The sequence below is a fragment of the Camelus dromedarius genome, chromosome 7 (genome assembly GCF_036321535.1).
Source record: "Camelus dromedarius isolate mCamDro1 chromosome 7, mCamDro1.pat, whole genome shotgun sequence".
NCBI classification, from domain to species: domain Eukaryota; kingdom Metazoa; phylum Chordata; class Mammalia; order Artiodactyla; family Camelidae; genus Camelus; species Camelus dromedarius.
The window spans coordinates 37,466,260-37,492,318 of NC_087442.1; the positions used below are offsets into that span (position 1 = coordinate 37,466,260).

At 33.5% G+C, this 26,059-nt stretch overlaps 1 protein-coding gene across 1 annotated transcript in view; it reads left to right on the forward strand.

The window, feature by feature from the left end:
* The window catches only part of DPY19L2 (dpy-19 like 2), a 76,162-nt gene that overhangs the window by 6,613 nt on the left and 43,490 nt on the right, over nucleotides 1-26,059 (forward strand). Inside the window, exons 4-9 of the mRNA XM_010988079.3 lie at nucleotides 578-715; nucleotides 10,140-10,260; nucleotides 12,957-13,050; nucleotides 17,366-17,423; nucleotides 19,090-19,181; nucleotides 21,133-21,232. Of these exons, the coding sequence (XP_010986381.1) occupies nucleotides 578-715; nucleotides 10,140-10,260; nucleotides 12,957-13,050; nucleotides 17,366-17,423; nucleotides 19,090-19,181; nucleotides 21,133-21,232 (603 nt within the window). The remainder of the gene's footprint in view (nucleotides 1-577; nucleotides 716-10,139; nucleotides 10,261-12,956; nucleotides 13,051-17,365; nucleotides 17,424-19,089; nucleotides 19,182-21,132; nucleotides 21,233-26,059) is intronic.

Here is a 26,059-nt window from a genome sequence, read left to right on the forward strand (position 1 = left end):
TCCCTTTTTCAGGACACAGCGTTTGTGTCGTGAACAACAGTCGGTTGACGTTTAGTTAGCTTTCACTTTATACAGAGCCAATAGATGGAGCTACGAAGTAAGATGAAAGCATGAACTACGTCTCATGATGCTTATGATCATTATTTATTTCTTAAGAGTTGGAGAAAGAGAAGTAATTTTCTGTATGCAAAATTGTACATGTACAAGGACATAAAGTCACGTCTGTGCCAGAATTCATCAGATCTCAGCCTAGTCTAAGCATCTCATGATGTGGGGATAAAAATCAAGCTTGGTGGAATTAAAAATATATTATATACATACTTTAAGGTATGGTTAGAAAACCTCCTTAAAATGTTTAACCGCCCCTCCAACTCTTTCAAACCTACAGATAATATGAAAGAATAGCACAGTAATAACCTGCAGATGTATGATTTTTTGAGTCCAAGAATGCAATAGTGAGGAGAAATTAGGAAGTCTCGCTACCATTTTCTTTTTTTCAGAAGAAATTGTTCAAAAAGATTTACAGAAACAAATTTTCAAATGTTTACTTACATTGACAATTTGTGCTCTTTTAAAGGGACTTTATTATTCCTACTTCAAGACCATTATTGAAGCGCCTTCATTTTTGGAAGGACTGTGGATGATTATGAATGACAGGCTCACTGAATATCCCCTTGTAATTAATACAGTGAAACGCTTCCATCTTTATCCAGAGGTGAGCAATATTTGGGGACAAATATTTGTGGATGGATTTTTTTGTATCATGTAAAAATAGAAAGTAAGCACAGTGATGTTATAGAAAGGAGGTGACCTTTAAAGTTTATTGATTGTATGCATCCTTATAGTTAAGCAGAGTATCAAAAGTTCCTCTCCTCAATTTAAAGACCTTCAATCTGTAACATTGCTAAAATCATTAGTTCTAGGAGTTTTTCTAAATTATGTCAGTACAAATAGAGACAGTTTTATTTCTCTTTCTCCAAACTGTCCCTTTTATTTCTTTTTTTTTTTTTGCACGGCTAGGATATCTATTATAATGTTGAATAAGAATGTTGAAAGCAGATACTTTTCTCTGATTCCCAGTATTAGGAGAAAAGCATTCAGTCTTGCCCTGTTAAGTGCAATGTTAGCTGTAGATTTACAGAGATGTTCTTTACTAGGTAGAAGAAATTCACCTTTATTCTTAGTGTGCTGAGAGTTTTTATTTTGAATGTTGGATTTTGACAAATGCTTTTTCCCTACATCAGGAGTTGGCATACTTTCTGCAAAATATCAAATATGAAATATTATAGGTTTTATGAAGCACATATGGTCTCTGTTATTGTTGTTTTTAACAAATCTTTAAAATGTGAACACTATTCTTAGCTTCCAGTTTGTACAGAAACAGGCCATGGGCTGTAGTTTGCATCTATTAAGATAATCATGTGGTTTTTCTCATTTATTCTGTTAATATGATGAAGTACAATGATGGCTTTTTAAATGTAAATACATATATGCACAGAGATAAATATAAATGTATCAAAGAATATGAGAGAGAGACTATATGTGTCTCGCAAAGCCTTAGGTCTTACTATCTTGCTCTTTCTAGTGAAAGCTTGCTGACCTCTGATATGGGAGAATGACTCAATTTGGGAAGCAAAGTGGGTTTCCTGGGTAGCACCAAGGGCTTCATTTGAGGTTCATGGTCTTGAACCTAGAATGAGACCAGCCAGCAGAGTTGGTTTCTTCAGCTATAATCAGCTTCCCAAGTATGAGCACTGAAAAGGTAGAAAGCCCGATTTAATCATATAAGATCAGCTTTCCTTTGAATGTAAAAAGTCAGAAAGACCAGTGCTACCAGCCTAGCAGCAACTACACAAGCTGGACAATCTGCAAAATTATAACTTTTCCTGAAACCATCAGGGAGCTGAGGTAGTAGGGCAATCAGCTAACCCAAAGTCAAAGGAAAAAGGTGCCTGCCAGAAGAACAGGGACACAAACATCTGTTTACGTGGGTCTTCTGCCACTAGACACCGGAATAAAGAACTTAGCTCAAATTATTCACCAGCTGGGAAGTGCCTAGCATGAGTTAACAAGAGAATGTATAACCCCTGGGACTGCAGATATAAGGGAATTTACAGTCACTTGCAGGTTTTCCCCACAGATCTGACTGGGTGCTGACAAAAGATTATCAACAGTCCTGAGGAAGTGTCCCCTACGGCAAAGCCTGGGGGAGCCACTTAGGGAGAGGCATGAGACTCTACCTGCAACCTTCTCCCTTGTATTCCTTATGGGGAAAAAGCCTTAAACTGCTGGGGGGAAGGGTAAAAAACTCGCACCAAAATAGGACACAGGTCCTGATTTAGCCCTTGACTTAGTTTTGCTAACTCCTGTCCTTAATGCCTGTTTCATTTCTTCTCTCTCCAGTTCTCCCAAACTGTTTTCCCTCTTTTATTCTCTACTAATGACCCTGTTTCCTACTATTTTTCAATGCCTGTGAACAGGGACTTTTGTTTATGACTGTGCCTAGTGCCTGGAATATAGAATTAATTCAATATATTTGTTGAATGAATTAAATGATAATTTTCTGGTACATACTAGGTATAATTTTTTTTATTATTTTGTAGTTTTTAGTGAACATGTCTTAAATTCCTTTTGATAAGTATTGTGTTTTTAATTTCAAATTCCAGTTGTTTATTGCTGATATGTAGGAAGATGATTGACTTATGTATATTAACTGTATCCTGCAACCTTGATATAATAGCTTCTTAGTTCTAGGAGTTTTTGGTTGATTTATTCAGATTTTCTGATAGACAATCATGTTATCTGTGAACAAAGTGTTTTCTCTCTTACTTCTGATCTCTATACTTTTTTTTTTCTTACCTCATCTCATTGTATTAGCTAGGAGTTTTAATATGATATTGAAGAGGAGTGGCGAGATGGGACATTCTTGCCTTGTTCCTTAGTGAGAAAGCTTCAAGTTTCTCATCAATAAGTATGATTTTAGCTGTAGGGTTTTTGTAGATGCTCTTTATCTAGTTGAGGAAGTATGCCTCTAGTCATAGTTTACTGAGAATTTTTTTTAAATCATGAGTGTTAGATTTTGTCTGTTGCTTTTTCTGCATCTATTGATATGATCTTGTAATTTTTCTTCTTTAGCTTGTTGATATGATGAATTAAATTAATTGATTTTCAAATGTTGAACTAACCCTATATATGTGCATTAAGTCCCACTTGGTCATGATGTATAATTCTTTTTATACATTGTTGAATTTGATTTGCTATTTTGGGGGGATTTTTGCATCTGTTCATGAAAGTTATTGTTCTGTAGTTTTCTTGTAGTATCTTTTTCTGGTTTGGTATTATGGTAATTCTGGCTTCAAGGAATGAGTTCATAAGTATTTCCTCTACTGTGTCTTCTGGAAGAGAATCTAGAGAGTTGGTATACACTCTTCTTTAAAAGTTTGATAGAATTCAGTGGTGACCCGATCTGGGCCTGGTGCTCTCTGATCTAGAAGGTTAGTAATTGTTGACTAAATTTACTTACTAGATACAGTCCTATTCAGATTGTCTATTTCTTCTTGTGGCACTTCAAGGAAGTGATTCACAGGTTATAAAATTTGTGGGCATAGAGTTGTTCATTAACTCTTTATTATCCTTCTAATAACTACAGGATCTGTAGTGATGTCCCCTCTTTTGTTTCTGTTATTAGTAATTTGTGTTCTCTCTTTTTGTCTTAATTAACCTGGCTAGAGGCTTACTGATTTCATTGATACTCTGTTTTTAGATGTATGCACATTAAGGATTGCTATGTCTTCTTGTAGAATTGGTCCTTTTATCATTATGTAACACCACTCTTTACCTCGATAACATTTTCACTGTGAAGTCTGCTCTGTATAAAATTAGTATAGCTACTCTGATTTTCTTTTAGTGTTAGCATAGTATATCTTACTTTATTCATTTACTCTTAATCTACATATGTCTTTATATTTAAAGTTAGTTTATTGTAGACAGCACATGACAGGGTCTTGTTTTCTGATCCACTCTGACAGTCTCTGTCTATTGATTGATGTGTTTAGATCATTGGCATTCAAAATGATTATTGACAGAGTTGGATTGATGTCTACTGTATTTGTTACCATTTTTTTCTGGTTTTTACCCTGGCTTTTTGTTCCTACTTTGATTCTACTTTTTATGCCTTTTGTGATTCTAATTTGAGCATTTTATGTTATTACACTTTCTCTTCTTTCTTAACATTAGAGTTATAATTCTTTTTTCCTTTTTTTTTTTTTTTTTTTTTTTTTTGGTGATTGCCCTAGAGTTTGCAATATGCATTTACAGTGAATCCAGGACCAGTTTAAATTACACTAAACCATTTCTAGGGTAGTATGAATACCTTATAATAGCAAAATAATTCTAATTCCTCCCTCCCAACCCCCGAATAATTGCTGTCGTTTATGTCAGTTATACATAAGCATACATACATACATAACAATACATAAATGAATACACTGTTGCTATTATTTTGAACAAAGCTGTTATACATTTGATCAATTAAGAAAAATACAAAGTTTTTATTTTGTCTTATTCTTTCTTTAATGCTTTCTTTCTTTATGTAGATACAAGTTTCTGATCTGTATCTTTCCCATCTCTCTAAAGAACATCTTTACAAAGTTCCTCAATTTTGACTTGTTTGAGAAAGTATTTCTCCTTCACTTTTAAAGGATAATTTCACATGATAAAGAATTTTAGATTGTTTTTTTCCCTCCCAACTCTTTAAATATTTCATTTTCTTCTTAACTGAATGGTTTCTTAAGAGGAGTCAGATGTAATTCTTATTTTATAGGTGTGGGGTTTTTTGGCCTATATCATGCTTTATGTTCTCTGATATTTCTGGATCTGTGGTTTGGTATCTGACATTAATTTGAGGAAATTCTTAGTCATTGTTTCAAATGTTCCCTCTGTTTCTTTATCTTTTCTCCTTCTGGTATTCCCATTACATGTGTCTTACACCTTTTGTAGTTGTCCCACAGTTCTTGGATATTCTATTCTCTCTCTCTCTCTCTCTCTTTTTTTTTTTGTCTTTTGTGTTTTTGGTTTTCTGTTTTGGAGTTTTGTATTGAGATACACTCAAGCTCAGAGATTCTTTCCTCAGCCCAGTCCAGCCTACTAATAAGCACATCAAAGGCATTCTTGATTTCTGTTACAGTGTTTTTGATTTCTAGCAATTCTTTTTGGTTCTTTCTGAGAATTTCTCTCTCTGCTTACATGGTCTGTCTGTTTTTGCATGCTATTTACTTTTATCTATTAGAGCCTTTAGCATATTAATCATACTTTTCCTGAACTCCCAATTTTATAATCCAAAATCCCTGCCATATCTAACTCTGGTTCTGATGCTTGCTCTGTTTCTCAGACTATGTTTTTGGCTTTTAGAATGCCTTGTAGTATTTTCTTAATAGCTGGACAGTGATGTACTGGGTACAAAGAACTGCTGTAAATAGTCCTTTAGAAGTGTGGTGGTAAGGGAAGCATTCTATAATCCTATAATTACATCTCAGTCTTTTATGAACCTGTACCTCTGGACTGTGAACTTAACAAGTGCTTCTCAGGTTTAGTTTTTTTTTTTTTTTCCCTCCCCATTTAGGTGCAACAGGATGGCTAGAGTGGGTTGGATTTGGATATTTCCCTTCTCTCACATGGACAGCTAGAGGGGACTTGCACATTAGGCTCTGATAAAACCCCAGCAGGTTAGTCTCTGGTAGAATAGTTTCTCCTAAAGACAGGCCTTCTTAAGAAGAACAGAATGCTCTGGTGTGTTTCAAAATGATCCCCTCACCACTTCCCCTGTCAGAAGCAGGAGGTTTTTTTCTGATTTCTACTGTGAGAACCTGGTAATCTCCTAGAGCTGAAACTCATAAATATGTGGGCACCCTCCCTATTATGGGGTCTCCCTGGAGTTTTTGATCCTCAGAATTGTCTTGCTGTGCCTCCAGCAATTCATCAATTACAATTAAGTTTTCCTACTCTCCATCTGGTTTCCATGAGAGTTTCTGCTCCAGTAACTTGTGATTCTCTTTAATTGCCTGTCAATCTCTCCAGTTTGGGGAGCAGTTTACCTTGTAATCTCACTTCTGTTATGGATCTAAGAAGAATTGTTGATTTTTCCAGTTTGTTCAACTTTTTACTTATTAGACGGAGTGGCAACTTACAAGCTTCTTAGGTGCTGGACCTGGAAACCTTGTATTTCTCTTTTATTCAACTTAATATATTTTATTTCCCTTGCGACTGCCTACTTGGTCTGTGGATTTTTTTTAAGTTTTTTGTTTATTTGTTTTTAGTTTCCAAGTGTTTGGAGGTTTTCTTTTTATCTTTCTGTTGTTAGTTTGTAGCTTAAATTCATTGTGGTTAGAGAATACACTTTGTATCATTTAAATTATTTTAAGTTTCCTGAGGTTTGTCTTATGGCCCAGAATAGCATATGTCTTGAAATATATTCTGTAGGCATTTGAAAAATTGTGCATTATGCTGTTATTGGATGAAGTATTTTGTAAATGTTGATTAGATCCTGTTGGATGATAGTGGTATAGTGGCCTTGATGTCTTCTCAGCACTCACTGATTTCCCGTGTAGTATTATCTGTTGTTTTTTTGGTCTGTTTTTTATTGACATAGAGTCAGTTTACAGTATTGTGTCAATTTCTGGTGTCCAGCATAATGTTTTAGTCATACATATACATATGTTCATTTTCATATTCTTTCTAGTTATAGGTTACTATAAAATATTGAATATAGTTCCCCGTGCTATAAAGAATAAACTTGTTGTTTATCTATCTTATATATAGTAGTTAGTATTTGCAAATCTCAAACTCCCAATTTATCCCTTCCCACCCCCTTTGCCTCCTGATCACCAAAAGTTTGTTTACCATGTCTGTGAGTCTGTTACTGTTTTGTAGGTAAGTTCATTTGTGTCTTTATTTTTTTTAGATTCCACATACGAGTGATATCATATGGTATTTTTCTCTGACTTAATTCACTTGGAATGACAATCTCCAGGTCCATCCATACTGCTGCAAATGGCATTATTTTATTATTTTTAAATGTCTGAGTAGTATTCCACATCTTCTTTATCCAGTCATCTGTCCATGTACATTTAGGTTGCTTCCATGTCTTGGCTACTGTATATAGTGCTGTTATGAACATTGGGGTGCATATATCTTTTCAAATTAGAGCTCCCTTCAGATATATGTCCAGGATTGGGATTGCTGGATCATATGGTAAGTCTATTTTTAGTTTTTTGAGGAATCTTCATACTGTTTTCCATAATGGCTCTACCAAACTATGTACCCAACAACAGTGTAGGAGGGTTCGCTTTGCTCTACACCCTTGCCAGCATTTATCGTTTGTGGACTTTTTAATGATGGCCATTCTTACTGGTGTGAAGGTGACACCTCATTGTTGTTTGGATTTGCATTTCTCTGATAGTTAGCTATATTGAGCATTTTTTTTCATGTTCCTATTGGCCATTTGTATGTCTTCATTGGAGAATTGCTTGTTTAGGTCTTCTGCCCAGTTTTTGATTGGGTTGTTTGTTTTCTTGTTATTAAGTTGTATAAGCTGCTTATATATTCTGGAAATTAAGCTGTTGTCGGTCTCTTCATTTGCAAATATTTTCTCCCATTCTGTTGGTTGCCTTTTTGTTTTGCTTATGGTTTCCTTTGCTGTGCAAAAGCTTGTAAGTTTAATTAGGTCCCATTTGTTTATTTTTGCTTTTATTTCTATTGCCTGGGTAGACTGCTGTAGGAGAACATTGCTAAGATTTATGTCAGAAAATGTTTTGCCTATGTTTTTGTCTAACATGTTCATAGTGTCTTGTCTTATATTTAAGTCTTTTAGCCATTTTGAGTTTATTTTTGTATAGGTGTGTGGGAGTGTTCTAACTTCACTTATTTACTTGCTGCTACCCAGTTTTCCTAACACCATTTGCTGAGGAGGCTGTCTTTTCTCCATTGTATATTCTTTCCTTCTTTGTCAAAGATTAATTGGCCATAGGTCTGTGGGTTTTTTCCTGGGCTCTGTATTCTGTTCCATTGATTCATATGTCTGTAACAAATACAGATACTATACAAATACATGCTATTTTGATTACTGTGGCTCTGTAGTATTGTCTGAAGTCTGGGAGTCCTTCAGTTTCTTTCTTTTTCTTCAATACTGCTTTGGCAATTCTGGGTCTTTTGTAATTTCATACAAATTTTAGAATTGTTTGTTCTAGTTCTGTGAAAAAATGTCCTGGGTAATTTGATAGGGATTGCATTAAATCTGTAGATTGCTTTGGGTAGTATGGCCATTTTGACAATATTCATTATTCCAATCCCAGAGCATGGAATATTTTTCTGTTTCTTTAGGTCACCTTTAATTTCTTTAATCAATGTTTTGTAGTTCTCCAGTGTATCTGTTGTTGAGAGAGGGATACTGAAGTCTTCAACCATAATTGTGGATTTGTCCATTTTTCCTTGTAAGTCTTACCAGTTTTTCTTCACATATTCTATAGCTGTGTGTTTTGTACACATGCATTTAGTATTGCTATATCTTCTTGTTAGATTTGTGTCATTATATGAAAACCCTCTCCCCTTTGCATTCGATTTTGTTTGTTCTGAAGTCTGCTTTTTTTGATATTAGCATCTTTCTTTTGATTAATGTGCACGACACATCTTTTTCCATCCTTCTACTTTCAGAATGCAGGACTTTTTTCTTTCTTTCTTACTTTTTTTGTTTGTTTGTTTGTTTTCAGTTTTCACAAGTGTTCAGAAGTATGCTGTTTAAAAATTTTCTTAAGTGTGATATGTCTTGGTATGGATTTCTTAGGTTTTATCTCACTTTTGATTTGCCCAGCTTTGGTTTCCTCCTCTTCCTCTCTTTTCAGAACTCCAATGACACAAATGTGAGATCTTTTGTTAGAGTCCCATGGTTCCCTAGGGAACTGTATTTTTTTTCAGTCTATTTTCTCTCTGTTTCTCAGATTGAGACATTTCATTTTGTTCTATCAGTTCACTGATTATTTTCCTCTATCCCCTTAATTCTGCTGTTAAGTTCACTGTTGAATTTTAGTTTTGGTTACTGTATTTTTCAGTTCTGAAATTTTTATTTATTTCTTCCTTATATCTTCTATATCTTTGCTGGCTTTCCCCCCTTCTTTGCAAAGACTTCCTGTTTTTTCATTTGTTTCACACATGTTTATAAAATTCATTTTACAAAGTATGTTTATTTTATCAAGCATGTTTAAAATTTATTTTAACATAATGTCTATTTTATAAAATTAATTGATAAAATAGTAAATCTGTAATAGATATGAAAAGATGTTTAGGATATTGTTTAGTGATGTATATTACATGAACATCTTATGATACATAATATTACATAGTGAATAAACTCTAGCTACCTGTTTCCATATGCCTAGGGAGAGATGATCACCAAAATATAAAAGTAGTTAGTTCTAGATGATTTTTAGTTTCCCTTTGAACTCTTTATTAACTTTTATCCCCAGTGATCTTGCATTATTTTTCCCAAATCTATAAAATTAGTTTTTGAAAAATGTCCCAAGCATGAGCATTTTGTTTGCAATTTTTTTGTTGTTATTTTCCCTTGTCTTTAAACTTTTTAAAGTAAATTTCAGATTGGGAAGGATCAGGTAATTAAGTCTGCTTGGTCATTTAATGAGCACAGGGGTTATTATTCCATGCACAGATGGTTTTATAGACTATAATGAGTTGGTTTTTAGACTATGAAGAAAATAAGTGAAATGTTATGAAATATTTCTGTAAATCTTTGTAGTTTGCTATTATTTACCATCATATTTTAATTATATACTTTATGCTTGATTTTACTGCTGCTGTTAATTATGTTAGAGTTGATTATAAAAGTATATTACAAAGATGTTGATCACAACATAAATTTTGTAAATATGTATTACTCAGTACCACACAACTTCATAGAGTGTATGTGTATAGGTATAATTTAAAATGACCGTTTCCCACATAAAATGATTTAAATAAATTTGTCAAAGTTTATAATGTTAAAGTTAACCATCAGAAAGTGGTATTTTGGAAAATTTTTAATTATGAAGATAATATATTTGTCTCTATTATCTTTTTGCTTTTACCTTTTGTAGGTGATTATAGCCTTCTGGTATCGTACATGTGTGGGAATAATGAATTTATTTGGGTTAGAAACTAAGACCTGCTGGAATGTGACCAGAATAGAACCTCTAAATGAAGTTCAAAGCTGTGAAGGCATGTTTCTTCCTAAAATGCTGCTATACTGTCAGTAATGTTTACATAAACATTTTATAATGTTATGACTCACTTTAAGAATTATTATAAACTACTGTGATTGATTTTTTTCTTTAAAAACACTCTAGAACTGATTCACCTGAAGGAGTACTTACCCTTTATAGTAATCTTCTGAGAAGGCTATGTAACTTACTAATATGAGTATTATTTTGGAATTTAATTTCAATATTGATATACTGCAATTTAAGGCCATCCTGATTGTAAGTCATTCCTCCGTTTCAGAATAAGGAGGTACCAAAAAAAAGCTTTGGGGCAGTTTGAATACATAATTTTGGGGGATGTAGATAAAACAATCAGAATTCTACCTGTAATAGTTAATGTAAAAATTTAGTTATACATATTTTAAAATCAGATATATGATAATAGATTACATTAGAAATTCTGCTTTTTAGTGCTCTCACAGTTCATGAATTGTTCTAAACAAACTCTTCACATATCTCTTCTACATCGGTATCTTTGTCCAGGAACTGCTTTTAGAATCCTCTAACAGTTTTCCAGGCTCTGTAATTGTCACTTCTATTTAAGATGTTTTCAATTTAGCACTATTTGCAATCTGAGTATACTGCTGTCCCTTGAAACTCTTGTTCAGAATCACATGTATCTACTTGTATAACACTCACATAGTTTTTTTTTTTATTTCTTCATATTCTCTACATTATATAGATTTGTAGACTTGTGTACAGTAACATTCAGATCTTTAAATATATCCTAAGTCTGTATTTTCATGTTTTCCTTACAATTTTACTGATTCCCTCGGGTGATCTTTATAACATCTAAAACAGCATTGGTAGAAGATATTTGAGGGCAATTAGACTTTTTTTTTGGTACAAAGAAAAGGAAACAAGAAAATGCCTCATAAAATGAGAGACTTAATCAGCTTAGAAGGTATAACCTTGGGGGAGGGTATAGCTCAGTGGGAGAGCTCCTGCTTAGCCTGCATGAGGTCCTGGGTTCAATCCCCAGTACCTCCATTGAAGATAAATAAATGAATAAACAAACTTTTAAAAAAAATTTTACAGAAGGTATAACCTTTTCCAAAGGATGGAAAAAAATCACCTCATATATATACATTGATGGTATTTATTAAGTTGCCACTGAGTGATAGATTAGTGTTGGCACTTGGGACCCCAAGATAAACCAGGTAAACATGGGGTCTTACCCTCATAGAATTCACAAAGTAAAAGGGATGTTAGTGGCTACAACTGTGGTGGATACTACAGGTAAGAAAATAGTGTTGCTGAGGTTAGGAGAAGTGTTTCAAGAACAGGGACCAGCTAATTCCAAAGTCCTGAGGCAAGAAAGAACTGAAAGAAAGCTAGGCTTTCTAGAGCAGAGAAATTTAGAAGAAAACATGATGTGAAATGATGTTTGGAACGTAAGCAAGGGTCAGATAATGAAGGATGATTTACTTGATAAGGATTTTATATGTATTCGTTGAAGAATTTTAACAGATTTTTATTTTTAAAACATTATTTTGGCAGTTATATGGAAAATATATTAGTAAAAGACAGAAGTTAATTCAGTGAGGCCAGGTAGGAAATTACTGTGCTCTCAGTAAATGATTGCAGGAAAAGTAACTAGGAAATGAATGGATTTGGCAGATAGTTGGAAACAGAACTGACAAGATTTGATAATTGTTTGAAAGGAAAGGGGAAGGAGAATGAAATTATGAAACACTGGTCTCTGGCCTAAATAACTGAGTTTCTCCATTCAGAATGGTGAGAAACATTTTAAAAGTAGCAGGTTTGAGTTGCTACATTAATTTGAGGTCTCTGAGAGACCCCAAAGTGGTGATGTCAAGTGGCTACCTGCATATGCACATACAGGAATAAGAAGAAAGTTCTCATCTGAACATGCACTTGGAGTCGTCTGTATATAAATGATAATTGGAGCCATGGAAGTGGAAGAATTTCCTTAAGGAGAATATTCAGACTGAGAAGAGAAGAGGGCATATGGAAGAGGATAAGGTGGTCCAACATTAAAGGGCGGTTGGTAAAGAAAGAGAAATTATTAGGACAAAATGAAAAGGAATGGTCAGAGGAGTAGAATAAAGGCTAGCCTTCCAACCTTGGCTGCACCAGTTACGGCTAAATAACTTTTGGCAAGTTACTTTTTCTATGCTGTTTTTCTCAACCATTAAAAAACGTGTTTTTATACCAAGTAAACTCAGATTTGTTCTGAGTATTATGTGAGATGATAATTGTAAAGCACTTAGTAGATTGTGTGTTCATATATGTGTGTGTATATATATATTGATTTTATCTAGCAAAAAACAAAAATAATGCAATGGATTTTGTATTGTAATTTATCAAGTGACTACAGACAGTTCCGGATACTGAACAACAGCAGCATTACCTAAATAAAATGAAGCACCAACTAATCGTAACAGTCCAATAATACTATAATAGGGAAAACTATAAATGTAACTACAATAAAATATAAAGTATAAATGTAACTAACAACACCTCATGGAAGGGGAAAGCACTAATGTAATTATTAAATAGAGCAGCAATCTGAAAAGCAAATGCTTTCTACAAGTTCATGAGCTCTTGATTACAAAGCATTGAGATAATTGCACCCAATTGCTATATAGTCATTTATTCATTAAATGTTGAACAATCTGTGTCTTTTTAAAGGATTGGGAGACCCTGCTTGCTTTTATGTTGGTGTGATTTTTATTTTAAATGGAATGATGATGGGATTGTTCTTCGCATATGGTACATACTTGAGGTAAGACTACTGTGTTAAAAGATCTTTCAGTGGGATTGTAAGGACTTGATGACATTTATTGATTAAATCAAGTGGATAATTAATGAGATTCATTGATTAATAGTAGGAAACTGTGTAGATTTTATGTTTTTCAGAAACTTAGCCAAATATCATGCAGCCAAAAACTAGAGTTGTCACTAATATATCTTAAAATCTTCCCCTTTTTCCTTGTGGGGGTATTTTTGAGCTCATTAAGATTCCTTAACAAAGATTTTAATGAAAATACCTCTAGATCACATGTAAAATTATTGTAACATTAGAGGGGATCTTTGTTTGGCATTAGTAGCAGATTATTTCTAATTTTAATCTCTGTATGTGTGAAATTAAGAAAGCAGTAAAAGGAAATGTGTATCACTTGTGGCAGACACATTTGATAGCATGTCTTTCTTGATAATGGCACCGCAATTTTGTTTGGGTATCAGAACACCTAATTTCAGGTGATAGTTTGAAGTTGACTGTGACAGTCATGTATTCTGCTTCCCAATCTCCATTGCACATTGGGAAAGCCATACGAGCTAGCTTTTCCAGTAAAATCAGACTTGGTTACACCCAGGAAAGCATTTGCCTTTTTAACAAAACGTTAGATTCTGATGCCCTCTTTCTGTTTCTTCCTGCTTTTACTTGGATGTGATACTTGGAGCTGCTGCAGGCATTTTGTGATCATGAGGGAAAGGCCATAAACATAGCACATATGTCTGCCCTGACATCCTTTTGCTGCTGAACAAATGCCAATAAGCACTTATCTTTTATTTTCTTGTTGAATAATTTAATAAACATCCATATTATTTAAGCCACTTTTTGTCAGATTTTCTGTTTCTTACAGCAGAATACATTCTTATCTGAATCATTAGCTTTCTTTAAATGTTATCCTTGAACTGCATAACATTTAAAGTTAAAAATCTAGATTTAATCTTTCAACAATTATTTTTATTGAAGTATAGTTGAATTACAATGTGCTAGTTTCTGGTGTACAGCATATTCATTTAGTTATACATATATATGTATCTATTCTTTTTCATATTCTTTTTCATTATAGGTTATTATAAGATATTGAATATAGCTCCCCTGTGCTATACAGTAGGACCTTGTTGTCTATCTGGGTTATATATAGTAGTTTGAATCTGCTAATCCCAGACTCTTAATTTATCCCTCCCTGCCCCTTTCCCCTTTGGTAACCATAATTTTGTTTTCTATGTCTGTGAGTCTGTTTCTGTTTTGTAAATAATTATTACTGTATCATAAAACAAATGTAAATAAGACCATGTGATATTGGCATAGGGATAAACAAATAGATCATTGGACTACAGTAGAGCCCAGAAGCAGAAATGTACATTTGTATACACTTCTGTGATAAAGCGATATTGCAGATCAGTGGGTAAGGATAGGCTTCTCAGTAAATGGTGTTGGAATAATTGGGAGATATGGAGCAAAGAGAAGTCAGAACTTAAAAAAATAAATCCTCGTTGGATTAAAAGATCAAATATGAAAGGTAAAATTGTAAAATGCTTAGAATGTTACATAGGAGAAAATCATTAGTAACTTGGAATAAGAAAGGCTTTCTTGAACAAGGTACACAATCCATTCCTGAAGGAAAAACTGATAAATTTGATGGAAAAAATTTAAGTTCCTCAGATATTATAGAATCAAAAGATAAGCCATAAACTGTGAGAGGATATTGCAAAGCATATATCCAGCATAGTATCCAGACTTACATTCATTCATTTGATAAATATTTATTGAATGCCTGCTGTGATTGGAAGCACTATTCTAGGTGCTGGAATACGAAACAATTTCTCATGGAGTAGGAAAAAACTAAGAAGATAGACAATCCAATTGAAAAATGGGCAAAATATTTATGAACAGACATTTTCCAGAAGAATTCCAAACTGCCAATAATACATATGTAAAATTGACCACCGTCATTATCAGTAAAATACTAATTTAAGCCACAATGAGATACTATTTCACATCTACTAGATTGGGAAAAGGAACTTTTATCCTTGGTAAGTGAACATGTAAATTAGTACAACTATTTTGGAAAAACAGTGTGCATTATCTAGTAATTTTGAAGATGTACTGACCTTATAACTCAGCAATTCCAATTTAATGGAAAAGAACTGAAAAAAAAGTATGTATGTATGTGTATAACTGAATCGCTTTGCTGTACACCTGAAACTAACATTGTAAATCGACTATGCTTCAACAAAAAATAAGAATAAATAAATAAATAGATGAAGCTAAAAAAATGAATTAAGTAAATATACCTAAGTATACCCCTCAATCTTAGAATTATTACCATAGTTTAGTAAGCCTGTTACCCTCCACAGCAGTCATCGTTGTTTACCAGGAAATATGTATAAGAACAAAGCAGCATTATTTGTAATAGCTCCAAACTAGAAACAACTTAAATGTCCTTCAACAGAGAAATGTGCACATTGTAGATTTATTAATATAGTGAAATACTATACAATAATGAGAATGAATGAACTATAGCTACAAACATCAACATGGAAAAATCTTACAAATACAATGTTGAAAGAATTAGGGCAGGCACAAAATTTTAAAAAATGCTGCAAACTTCCATTTGCGTTAAGTTTGAATATAGTAAATGATAGTCTGATATGTTTACAGAAGCAGTTATATTGATAATCACAAAACTCAGGATAGTGGCTGTCTCAAGGGGTGACAAGGGAGGACTGAGGGTGTGATCAATTTTCTGTTTCAGTGACTTAACAGAGATTATAAGGACATCCTGCTTTATAAGTGTTCTATAAATTATCTAGAAATTTTTATGCACTTTTCTATATGTATGCCATATAAGAAAAATGTATTTATATAAGCTCATCAGTATTTTGAGAGAAAAGGATTACTTTGAGATTATGATACAGGCTTTAAAAATTTCTATCTTTGAAAATAGGTTGTATTACTTATGCTTTTTCAAATATGGAAAATGTTACACAAGACTAAGACATTTTAAAAACTAGTGCTTTTCACTGGGAGAGCTACCCAAAAGGTGGTAATTCTCTAAATTGGCTACAAAGTTCTGGAATATCAAATATATTATAAGTCTCCAGTCTTTAAGAAAGATGTGTAAATGTAACATATGTTGGCTATAAAAGTGTCACCAAAACTGTGAGGAAATTAGAAACCATGGCATATAAGAAACAAAAGAAATAGGAATTTGGAGGGAAATTTTCCATTTCTTACCCTGGCCATTCTCCCCGACTGGCATTAACTTGGAAGGTAGACATTCCATTTCTTTTCTTTTGGTGCTTAATGATAAATGGTTAGCATGCATCTCTAACTTGATCAAGTCTAGAATTAATTGATATCCTTCCCCTTCTTCTGATCAGTGCAACAAATTTCAGAACACTTTACTTGAAAACAGCCCCTCAATCTTAGAATTATGACCATAGTTTAGTAACCTTGTTACCCTCTACAGCAGTCATTGTTGTTTTTTCATGTTGTCAAACTTCCTTAGATTTATCCACATGTTCCTAGTGTCTATATGCAGCATTTGTTCTTGCTTCTTATGCCTTCCTCCTCTCAATTTCTTTTTTTCCAAAGTACGTCCTTTGAATTTCCTTCAGTGAAAAATCTCTTAAAGGTAAATTACTTCCCATTGGCTTTCCTTAGCTTGTTTTGTTGAACTCATTCCTTCCTTTCTTCAATCCTTCAACCAATACTTATTGTCTTACAAGTGTGAAGCTGTGTATACAATGGTGAACAATACTTTAAAGAAAAGGCAACTTTAAGAGATGGTTCTTAATCTTTGATAATTATCAGTCATCCTTGATCTGAGTTTTGTGTTCCACATTGTTGTTTCTTTGGGCTTTCAACAAAAGCATATTTGCAGTAGTTTAGATGGTTCGGTTACTACTAAATGAAACTGTGAGACTCTTGTCTTCATCTCTCAGTCACTGAAATCCAACTGGGAATGACAAAAATTTGCCTCTACTCAGAATATTAAAAAAATGCAATATAAACTCTGAAGTGCTGGCCTGTTTGTTAAAAATTATTTTATGTTCACACCTAATATTTTAACTTAGAAAATATTTTAAATATGAGAAATTGTAAGATTCATATTACTTTATATGGACACTTTGTATGCTTGTGCATTCAAGATTAAAACATCAACTACAACATGGGTACTTTAAAATTTTTGCTTTTATTTTATGTGATTTAGTACTATGACAGTTTAAAATCTAAGATAATTTTGTGAAGAACTCCCTATATTTTATATGAATTATGATTATATACTTTTTTTTTTTTACAGTGGGACTCACCTTGGAGGTCTAATTACAGTATTATGCTACTTTTTCAACCATGGAGAGGTTTGTTTTTTAGAAAATAATGTTTAAGTAATAGAAGGAGTGGTACAGGAACAAGGAAATTTGTCAAAACTATATTTAATTGCATGTTAGTTAGGACTTCACAATATTTTAAAGAAGTTTGTGTTGTAAGCTGATATTGTAATCATGTTGATCCACATTTTTACATAACAATTAGAATTTATGATTTGAAATATCTTGTCTAGTTTTTAGTATATATATTTATACAGTACATATATTTTGTAGAAAAAGAAAATACTGTATTTGTTGAATTCAGGCACTTCATACACATTATCTCATTTACTCCTACCAAACTTTTTGTCAGAGTAGTTGTTATTCTCACAGTAGAAGATATGAAATAAAAGTTTGGACTTGAGTAAGTTAAGTTACTTATCCAAGATTCCACATTTACTCCGTGATAAGGCTGGGTTTCCTATTCTACATTGGTCTGGCTCTAAAACCTCACCTCCTTCTATTATATCATGTTGCCTTTCAATAACACTAAATGCTGAGTGCAAAATAGAAATTAACTAATTCAGCCCAACAAGACATGATCCACCTTAAAAGAGCTCATGGAAACTTATTTGAATGAATAGGATAGATTCAGTCAACAAAATATCGAGGACAGGACACATGCCAGACTCCTGTGTTAGATGCTGAGGATATGGCAGTGGAAAGTGGAAGAATCTGACTGCTAGTTTTTGGAAATGAAGTATGTAATATGTTATGGCACAGGTTATTGGGATAGAAGTCTTTATCTATTACTATTGGGAAAGGTAGATACTTGTTAACTTAAAAATCAATTAGACAAGGGAATCATAAAAATTTATACATAAGTATCTTAAATATATTAACTTAAAGCAAACAAATACATTGTCAGTCACCAGTGCGTTAGTGTAAAGACAAGACCTTTTCCTTGAGTATGCCAGACGACTGACATTATGAGTTGACCTTTTTATACATTCCATAATTCATCTTCTAAGGTTTATAATTTTGGTTTCTTGGAAGAGGAGCAATAAATTTTAAGACTCTTGCAAGGTTATAAGAGTTTAGATTCTTTGTAGAATTTCAGATTCTTGATATAAAATTTTATAATATTTTCGCCCATGTGTTTTGGAAATAATCAGTTTTTAGTTGTTTTTAGAAATTTATAGTTAACTCTTTCAAAGGTTTATTTCACAAATTCAGAGACAATCTTCATTACTTGTGATGTGTGTCTTTACTCTTTAAGAGTTTGTGTCCTGTACAAACTCTCTTGGTGTTTGTGAATGCCCTTGGTGACATTTGTTTAAGATGTTTTTCTGAGCATGTATACATCCCAAAGCCCTGGGATGCCAGGGTCATCACTGCAGAGCTGGAATGTGGATCTGGTTTGTCATTTCCAGAATCCTCACTGCTTCTATACCTATCATCTTGTTTGTCCTTTGGGTTTCTTTATGTTTGGCCTGATGATATCTTTCACTTGTGTCTGTACTTGCTAGTTAATGGCTCTCTACCTAATGGCTATGTGCTGTTAGGAGAATTCCAAAAACTGAAAAGCTATACTAGGCATTCAGAAATAAATGACCCTAGTATTAAAATTATTAAAACCAACCCATCCATGATTTTTAAATTAATGATGTTTATTGCAATGGAACATAAGGTAAAGTAAGCATTTTATTGATTTCAGGCTACTCGGGTGATGTGGACACCACCTCTCCGGGAAAGTTTCTCATATCCATTTCTGGTACTTCAGATGTACATTTTAACTATGATTCTCAGGTAATTTTTATTTACAGAACAAATGTAGATAAGTCATAAGTGTCTTAAAAATACATCAACCTATCAAGTTATAATTACTAAATTTAGGCTCTATTTAAAAAAAATTTACTTCAAAATTAAATTGTGTTTCCAGTTTAAAAAAGTCTAAAATTACTATTGAAAAATTGCTTTTTATGTAAGAGCCTAGGCTACAGGTTTTAGATAACTAAATTATGTTTTAAAAAATCAAAATGTGTATGTTAATATGTATTTGGTAAAGGCTCAAAGGTTTTTGAGAAACTGTTACTTTTTTTCCTTCAACACATTTGTATGCTGACTTTGTTTTCCAACCTGTGGATTTGATGGAGCATGAAAAAAGTATGCTATGCACAAATGAATTTGAAAAATTTTAGGTTAGCTAGATAAGGATTATCTATAATATGTTTATGAGTGTTTCTGAACTACTGATATTTCTAGAAGCTCAACCAAAGTTTCATCTTAGCTGTTTTCCCTAGACACATTTTTTGTTAGGTGGGGTTAATTTTATAAGCATTTCAGAAGTTTAAGAAGTCTGAGAAACAACAAAAGCATAAATAGTAGAATATTATAAATAACTTTATCATAGAAATAGGTTTCATAGAACGTTCGTGAGATTTCTCACTGAATGAAATACTGATCACTGTCTCCTCCAAACTCCCAGAGAACCTCATACTTTACTTCCTAGTACCTATCAGGTTCTGCCTATATTAAAATCATTTAGGTACATCTTCTTTCTTTTTTAAAACTATAAATTTGTTAATAAAACACACATATTCAAATGTCTAAATATACACTTAATATATTAAAATGCCACTGGAAACAGAGACCATGCCACATTTCTCTCTTTAACCATGGAGCACCTAGCACACTGCCGTGCAGACATTTAACGCCCTTGTATGTCAGCGTGAAGAAAGTAAATAGAGGCATACTGCATGGCTACCAAGCTCGAGAAGGGAACAGCTAACTTCTGGTCTGTTACCTACATGAAAGTTTATTTTTGGATTTTATAAATATAAGATAACAGTACTTAATGAGTATATTTTGTGATAATACTACTTAACAATATGAACATTAAAAATTTTCTTTTGAAAATTTATATACTGTAGTAGGATTTATCACAATCCAATACAACCTTTATAAAAAGAAGTTTTATAATATACACAAAATGTTTGCATTTCTTTTTTTTCATATTCTAAAAGATAGTAAAATCTTCTGTGGTAAAAGGTATTGGTTATTAATATATCTTATAATTGCAGGATGGACAGTTTAAACTTCAATATGCAGTAGTTTAACTGTATTCCAGAATTATTCTTTTAAAGTGATTGTTTAAAATCTCTTTAAATTTTTCTTATCGTTGTTAACGTATTATTTCACCAGCACTTATACTTCTCTTCATTGCTTTTTGAAACATAAAAGTAGTGTTACATAAAAACTACTGCTGCTCATATAGGTAAATATCTCAAGGTATGCAAAGACAGTTCACATTCTGTTTTCTGACCTTCTTGCTGGAGTACTAAATTTCTAATTTTATACATAGTTACAGTTTTTAATTGAGTATATGGTTGATTTACAATATTATATTAGTTTCAGGTGTACGAAATAGTGATTCATTGTTTTTACAGATTATATTTCATTAAAAGTTATTGCAAGATAATGACTGTAATTCCCTGTGCTATATGTTTAAAATACTTACTGATAAACTAGATACAACATTTTGTTTAAATCCCTAATTTTGATTGTTTTATAATAAACATTTTTGGAATCCAAATACTTTAAGTTATTTTTAATGAGCTTTTAAAAGTTAACTGTATTTTGTTGTCTTACATCAAAGGTAAGGGTAACATTAGATTTTAACGTTTTGCAACTAGTCTTTCTGTTCAATGATAGGCCAATTTTATGGTAAAACTTATTGGTGTCAACTCTCTCCATTAAGGACCTTGAACAACAGTAGAAGATTTTTTGTTGCACTCTGCCTTTCCAATGTTGCTTTTATGCTTCCCTGGCAATTTGCTCAGTTTATACTTTTTACACAGGTGAGATGATTTTAAACTAATTTAAGTTGAATGCAATATGTACTTGGCTGTTTCCATAGCAATTTTAAAATGTAGTCATTTTGTGCCCTAATAGATTTTAAAAATATGAAATAATTATAAAGTTCACATACATATGTGTGGTTTTTTTTAATCATGTAATTCTACCTTCTGTTAATGTGTTGGTAAGTTAGGCAGATAGGAAAGATCAGCATTCAAAAGACTTTTTCCTCTTATTTTAACTCATAATTTTTCCTATTGGTATTTGAGATGATCTCTGTAAATCTGCCTGTAGATTTTCCTTTGACTTGAGGAATCATTTTGGGTGCCAAGCTGTACAATATGGTAAGGGCCAATTTGACTCTTCAAATTGGGAGGTTTCTGCTTCTGTTCCAGCTAAATGTTGGCCGTTTTGTCTGAAGAGCAAAATCTTACTGGACATCATTTCTCAGAGCTTTAATCGTGGTATTACTTGAGTGAATTGAGGCCATATCCTGTTTCACCAAACAACTAAGTAACCAATGGCAAGAAACTGAGCTGGGGAAGCAGAGTAAAAGGTCAATTTTGATGAAATTTCCTCCTATGATTTTTCATTAGAATTCCTTTCCACCTAACTAGTAAACACTGATAATAAAATATTCTTTATCGGCCATGAAGAATTCTGCCAGGACTCCTTGTGTTGCCACTTGTCTACAAAGACTGAAATTATAACCTCAACTTAATTGGTGCTGCATGTTTAAAACATGTTTAGAATATCTCTTCTGCCTTATTTCCTTATATTTGGTCTATAACTAACACAGAATTTCTGTGGTTTTCATTATTTGCATATGCCAACATAGTAGAATAGATTTCTAATGTACATCTTTTCCTTGCAAGCAAATGTACTAATTTAGTGGTGCTGATGAAACTGTTTGAGTACCTTCTTGGGTAATTCTGGTATCACCTTAATGATTTTCTGTCCATTCAAAAGATATACCAGGCTTTTAGAGTTTTTTCTTTTTTTGTTGTTGTTTAATAATTGACATAAAATATTATGTAAGTTTAAGGTGTACAATGTGTTGTTTTGATGCATTATTATATTGCAATATGATTACCACTTGGTTACCACCATAGTGTTAGTTAACACCTCTGTCAAGTCATATAATTATTATTTCATTTTTGTGGTGAGAACGCTTAATATCTAGTCTCTTGGCACCTTTGAATTCTATAATACAGTACTGGCTAAAATGACTGTGCTGTGTGTTAGATCTCCAGAACTTACTCATTTTCTAGTTGCAAGTTTGTACACTTTGTCCAACATCTCTCTTATTCCCCACCCCCCAGCCCCTGGTAATCACCATTCTACTTTGTTTCTACAAGTTTTACTTTTTTAGATTCTACATACAAGTGAAATAATACAGTATTTTCTTTCTCTAGCTGACTTACCTCACTTAGCATAATGCCTCAAGGTCCATCTGTGTCCTGTGGCAGGATTTCCTTCTTTCTCATGGCTGAATAATACTCCATTGTATGTATATGTAGCGCATCTTCTTTATCCATTGATCTGTTGACAGACAGGTTGTTTCCATACCTTGGCTCTTGCGAATAATGCTGCAATAAACATACAAGTGCAGGTAACTCTTCCATATTCTGTTTTCATTGCCTTTGGATATTTACCTAGAAGTGGGATTGCTGGATCACATGGTAATTCTATTTTAAATTTTCTGAGGAAACCTCCATATTGTTTTCCATAGTGATTCCACCACTTTACATTCCCACCAACAGTGCACAAGAGTTCCCTTTCCTCCACATGCTCACCAACATTCGTTTTCTCTTGTCTTCTTGATGACAGCTATTCTAACAAGTGTGAGAGGATATCTCATTGTGGATTTGATTTTACTTCCCTGATGATTAGTGATGTTGAGTGTCTTTTCATGTACCTGTTGGCCACTTGGATATCTTCTTTCAAAAAAATACTTATTGTTTCCTACCCATTTTTAACCAGTATTTTTGTCATTGAGTTGTATGAGTTCTTTATACATTTTGGATATTAATCTTTCATTTGATAGATGATCTGCAAATATTTTCTCCCATTCCATACGTTGCCTTTTCATTTTGTTGATTATTTCTTTTGCTGAAAAAGCAGAAGCTTTTTAGTTTGATGTAGTCTTGCTTGCTATTTGCTTTTGTTGCTTGTGTTTTTGATGTCACAATCCAAAAAGCATTGCCAAGACCAATGCCAAGGATCTAATTCCATATGTTTTCTTCTAGGAGTTTTATGGCATCAGGTCTTGTATTTAAGTCTTTAATCCATTTCAAGTTAATTTTTATGAGTGGTATAGGATAGATGTCCAATTTCATGTAAATATCATTTTCCTAACACCATTTATCAAGGACACTATTTTTCCCCCAAGTGTTCTTGGCTTCCTTCTCAAATATTAGTTAACTGTATATGCATGGGTATATTTCTGGACACTTGATCTGTTCCATTGGTGTATATGTTAATCTTTAAGCCTGTACCATACTATTTTGATAACTATACTGATAGCATAATGGGTGTTCCTTATATGTGACATTATATTTTTTCTTGCTACTTTCAGGGTTCTCTCTTTGTCTTTTATTTTTCACAGTTTCATTATAGTGTGTCTTAGAGAAGGTCTCATTCAGTTGCAATAATGGACTATTAGGTTTGAGAATTTGGTTGTCCAGATCTCTTCTTAGGTTTGAGAAGTTCTCAGCTATTATTTCTTTAAATAAACTTTCTGCCCCCATCTCCCTCTCTTTTCATAGAACTCCAATGATTCTGATAGTTGATCATTTGATGTTTTTATATAGATCACATAGGCTTTCTTCATTCTTTCTTTCTTTGTCCTCTTCTGATAGAGTATTTCACAGTTCCTATCTAACTCACTGTTCTGTCTTCTATTTGGTCTATTCTGATGTTGATACTCTATTGCATTTTTCATTTCATTCATTGAATCCTTCAGTTCCAGAATCTGTTTCATTCTGTTTTATGATTTTTATCTCTTTGTTAATCTTCTCACTTTGTTCATGTATTGTGTTCCTGATTTCATTGAATTGTGTTTCTGTGTTTTCTTGCAGTTCATTGAATTTCCTTAAAACAGCTATTTTGAATTCTTTTTCAGGTTAATCATAGAATTCTGCATCTTTGAGTTTAGTTACTGGAGAATTACTGAGATTTTTCGGTAATGTCACGTTTCTTTGATTCTTCATGTTCCTTGAAGTTTCGTGTTGCTGTTTTTGCATTTCAAGTAGCAGTTCATTTTTTTACTAATTGCCTTCAGATAGGAGATAGTCTTCATTCACCCTACTTATATCTTGGGTTTTCTCTGACTTTATATGGACATACCTGCTTCACGCTTCTTGCTCCCTCTTTGTGGCAGAGTTATTAAGCTTGTATGTCTTTTCTGGATCTTAGCAGGCTGACTGCTGTAAACCTCTCTTTTGCTTCCAGAAGGTGGTGCTACAGCTCTAGTTTCTCCCATGCCCACAGACCCTGACTTGTTTTTCATATGCGCTTATCCACCAGAGCGTGCTCTTGCTGCCACACTCAGGAGCATGCACAAGGAGCCAGTGGCAGAGTCGAAGGAAGTGTGAACTTAACACTCAGAAGGTGTCAAGAGTGCCTGCTGGCTTTCCTCAGCAGCTGGTGGGCAGGTTTCCTGAACACAACCAGAAGGAACTGCATCCTTTTTGAAATGCCCTCTAATATTCTTATTTGCCTCTTTCTCAGTCTCCTACCTTCCCCAGTCAAGGAGATCCCACCTCACTACTCTGAGTGCTGCAGGAGAGAAGTTTTTTTTCCCAGCAATGTCCTGCACAGCTGTGGACGCCAGGCACACAGTCATCATTCTTCCTTTCCCCAGTGTGGGAGAGGTTGCCACTGGCTAGTTCAGGCTTTCACTGTGCCACCTTGAGGGAAGGGCAGTGTTGGCAAAGTTCCTCTTAACTCTCTCCAGTGCATCCAAACTTGTATATATATTTTTCCTCCAATGAAGTGCTTGAGCCTCTCCTCGGGAAGACTGGACTGTGCAAAGGCTCTCTTATCTGTGAGTGTCTGCCCAAGTCAGCACTCTCCATATTTTCTTCAACCATAACTGAGAGGGACTGGGGCCAGTTCACTGGCTCCTGCTTATTCCGCAGCCTGTGCTGAGGTCTGTCTGCCTATTACCTGATACATAGGTGGGCACAACTCCTCCTGGGGCCTTTGGTGTATGATGCTGGATCCCACAACTCCCACAGAAGCACTTTTGTTCATGGGTGGATGCCAAATTTTAGTTGTTAAAAGATGGAGGCAGAAAAGAGGGGCGTCTCATACTGCCATAAAGCTGACATAACTTCCAGCTTTTAGTTTTCTTAACTAATGTATAAAGTTTTGCTTGCTTGTGTGTGTGTTTGTTTTTAATGCTAACATAAAGGTAATTCAAAGTTGTTTTCAGGGAGTAGTCTAAGACTTATATTCTTGATTATATTTTTCATAGATTTAGGTTAAAATTAGTTCATGTCTTCTGCACATATTGTCTGATAAATAGGGTGAAGGAGTCAAGGATTGGCTATCTTTTAAAGAGAAAAAAATGACAAGTGACAATTGTAGAAACCTAGACTATTAGGAGGTTAGAAGACCTTAGGCATTATCATTCTTAAGAAACTGAAAAATTGTGACTTACTCAGAAACTGAATTTTAATTTATAATATGTTCTATTTTCTTACATTTTATTCAAGAATTCCCATTTATGTAGGAAAGATTGTTATGACTAAGGAAAGCAAAATGGATAGTTGCAGGAAGGAGGTTATAAAATCAGAAGTAATAAAGATACAGATTATTTCTGA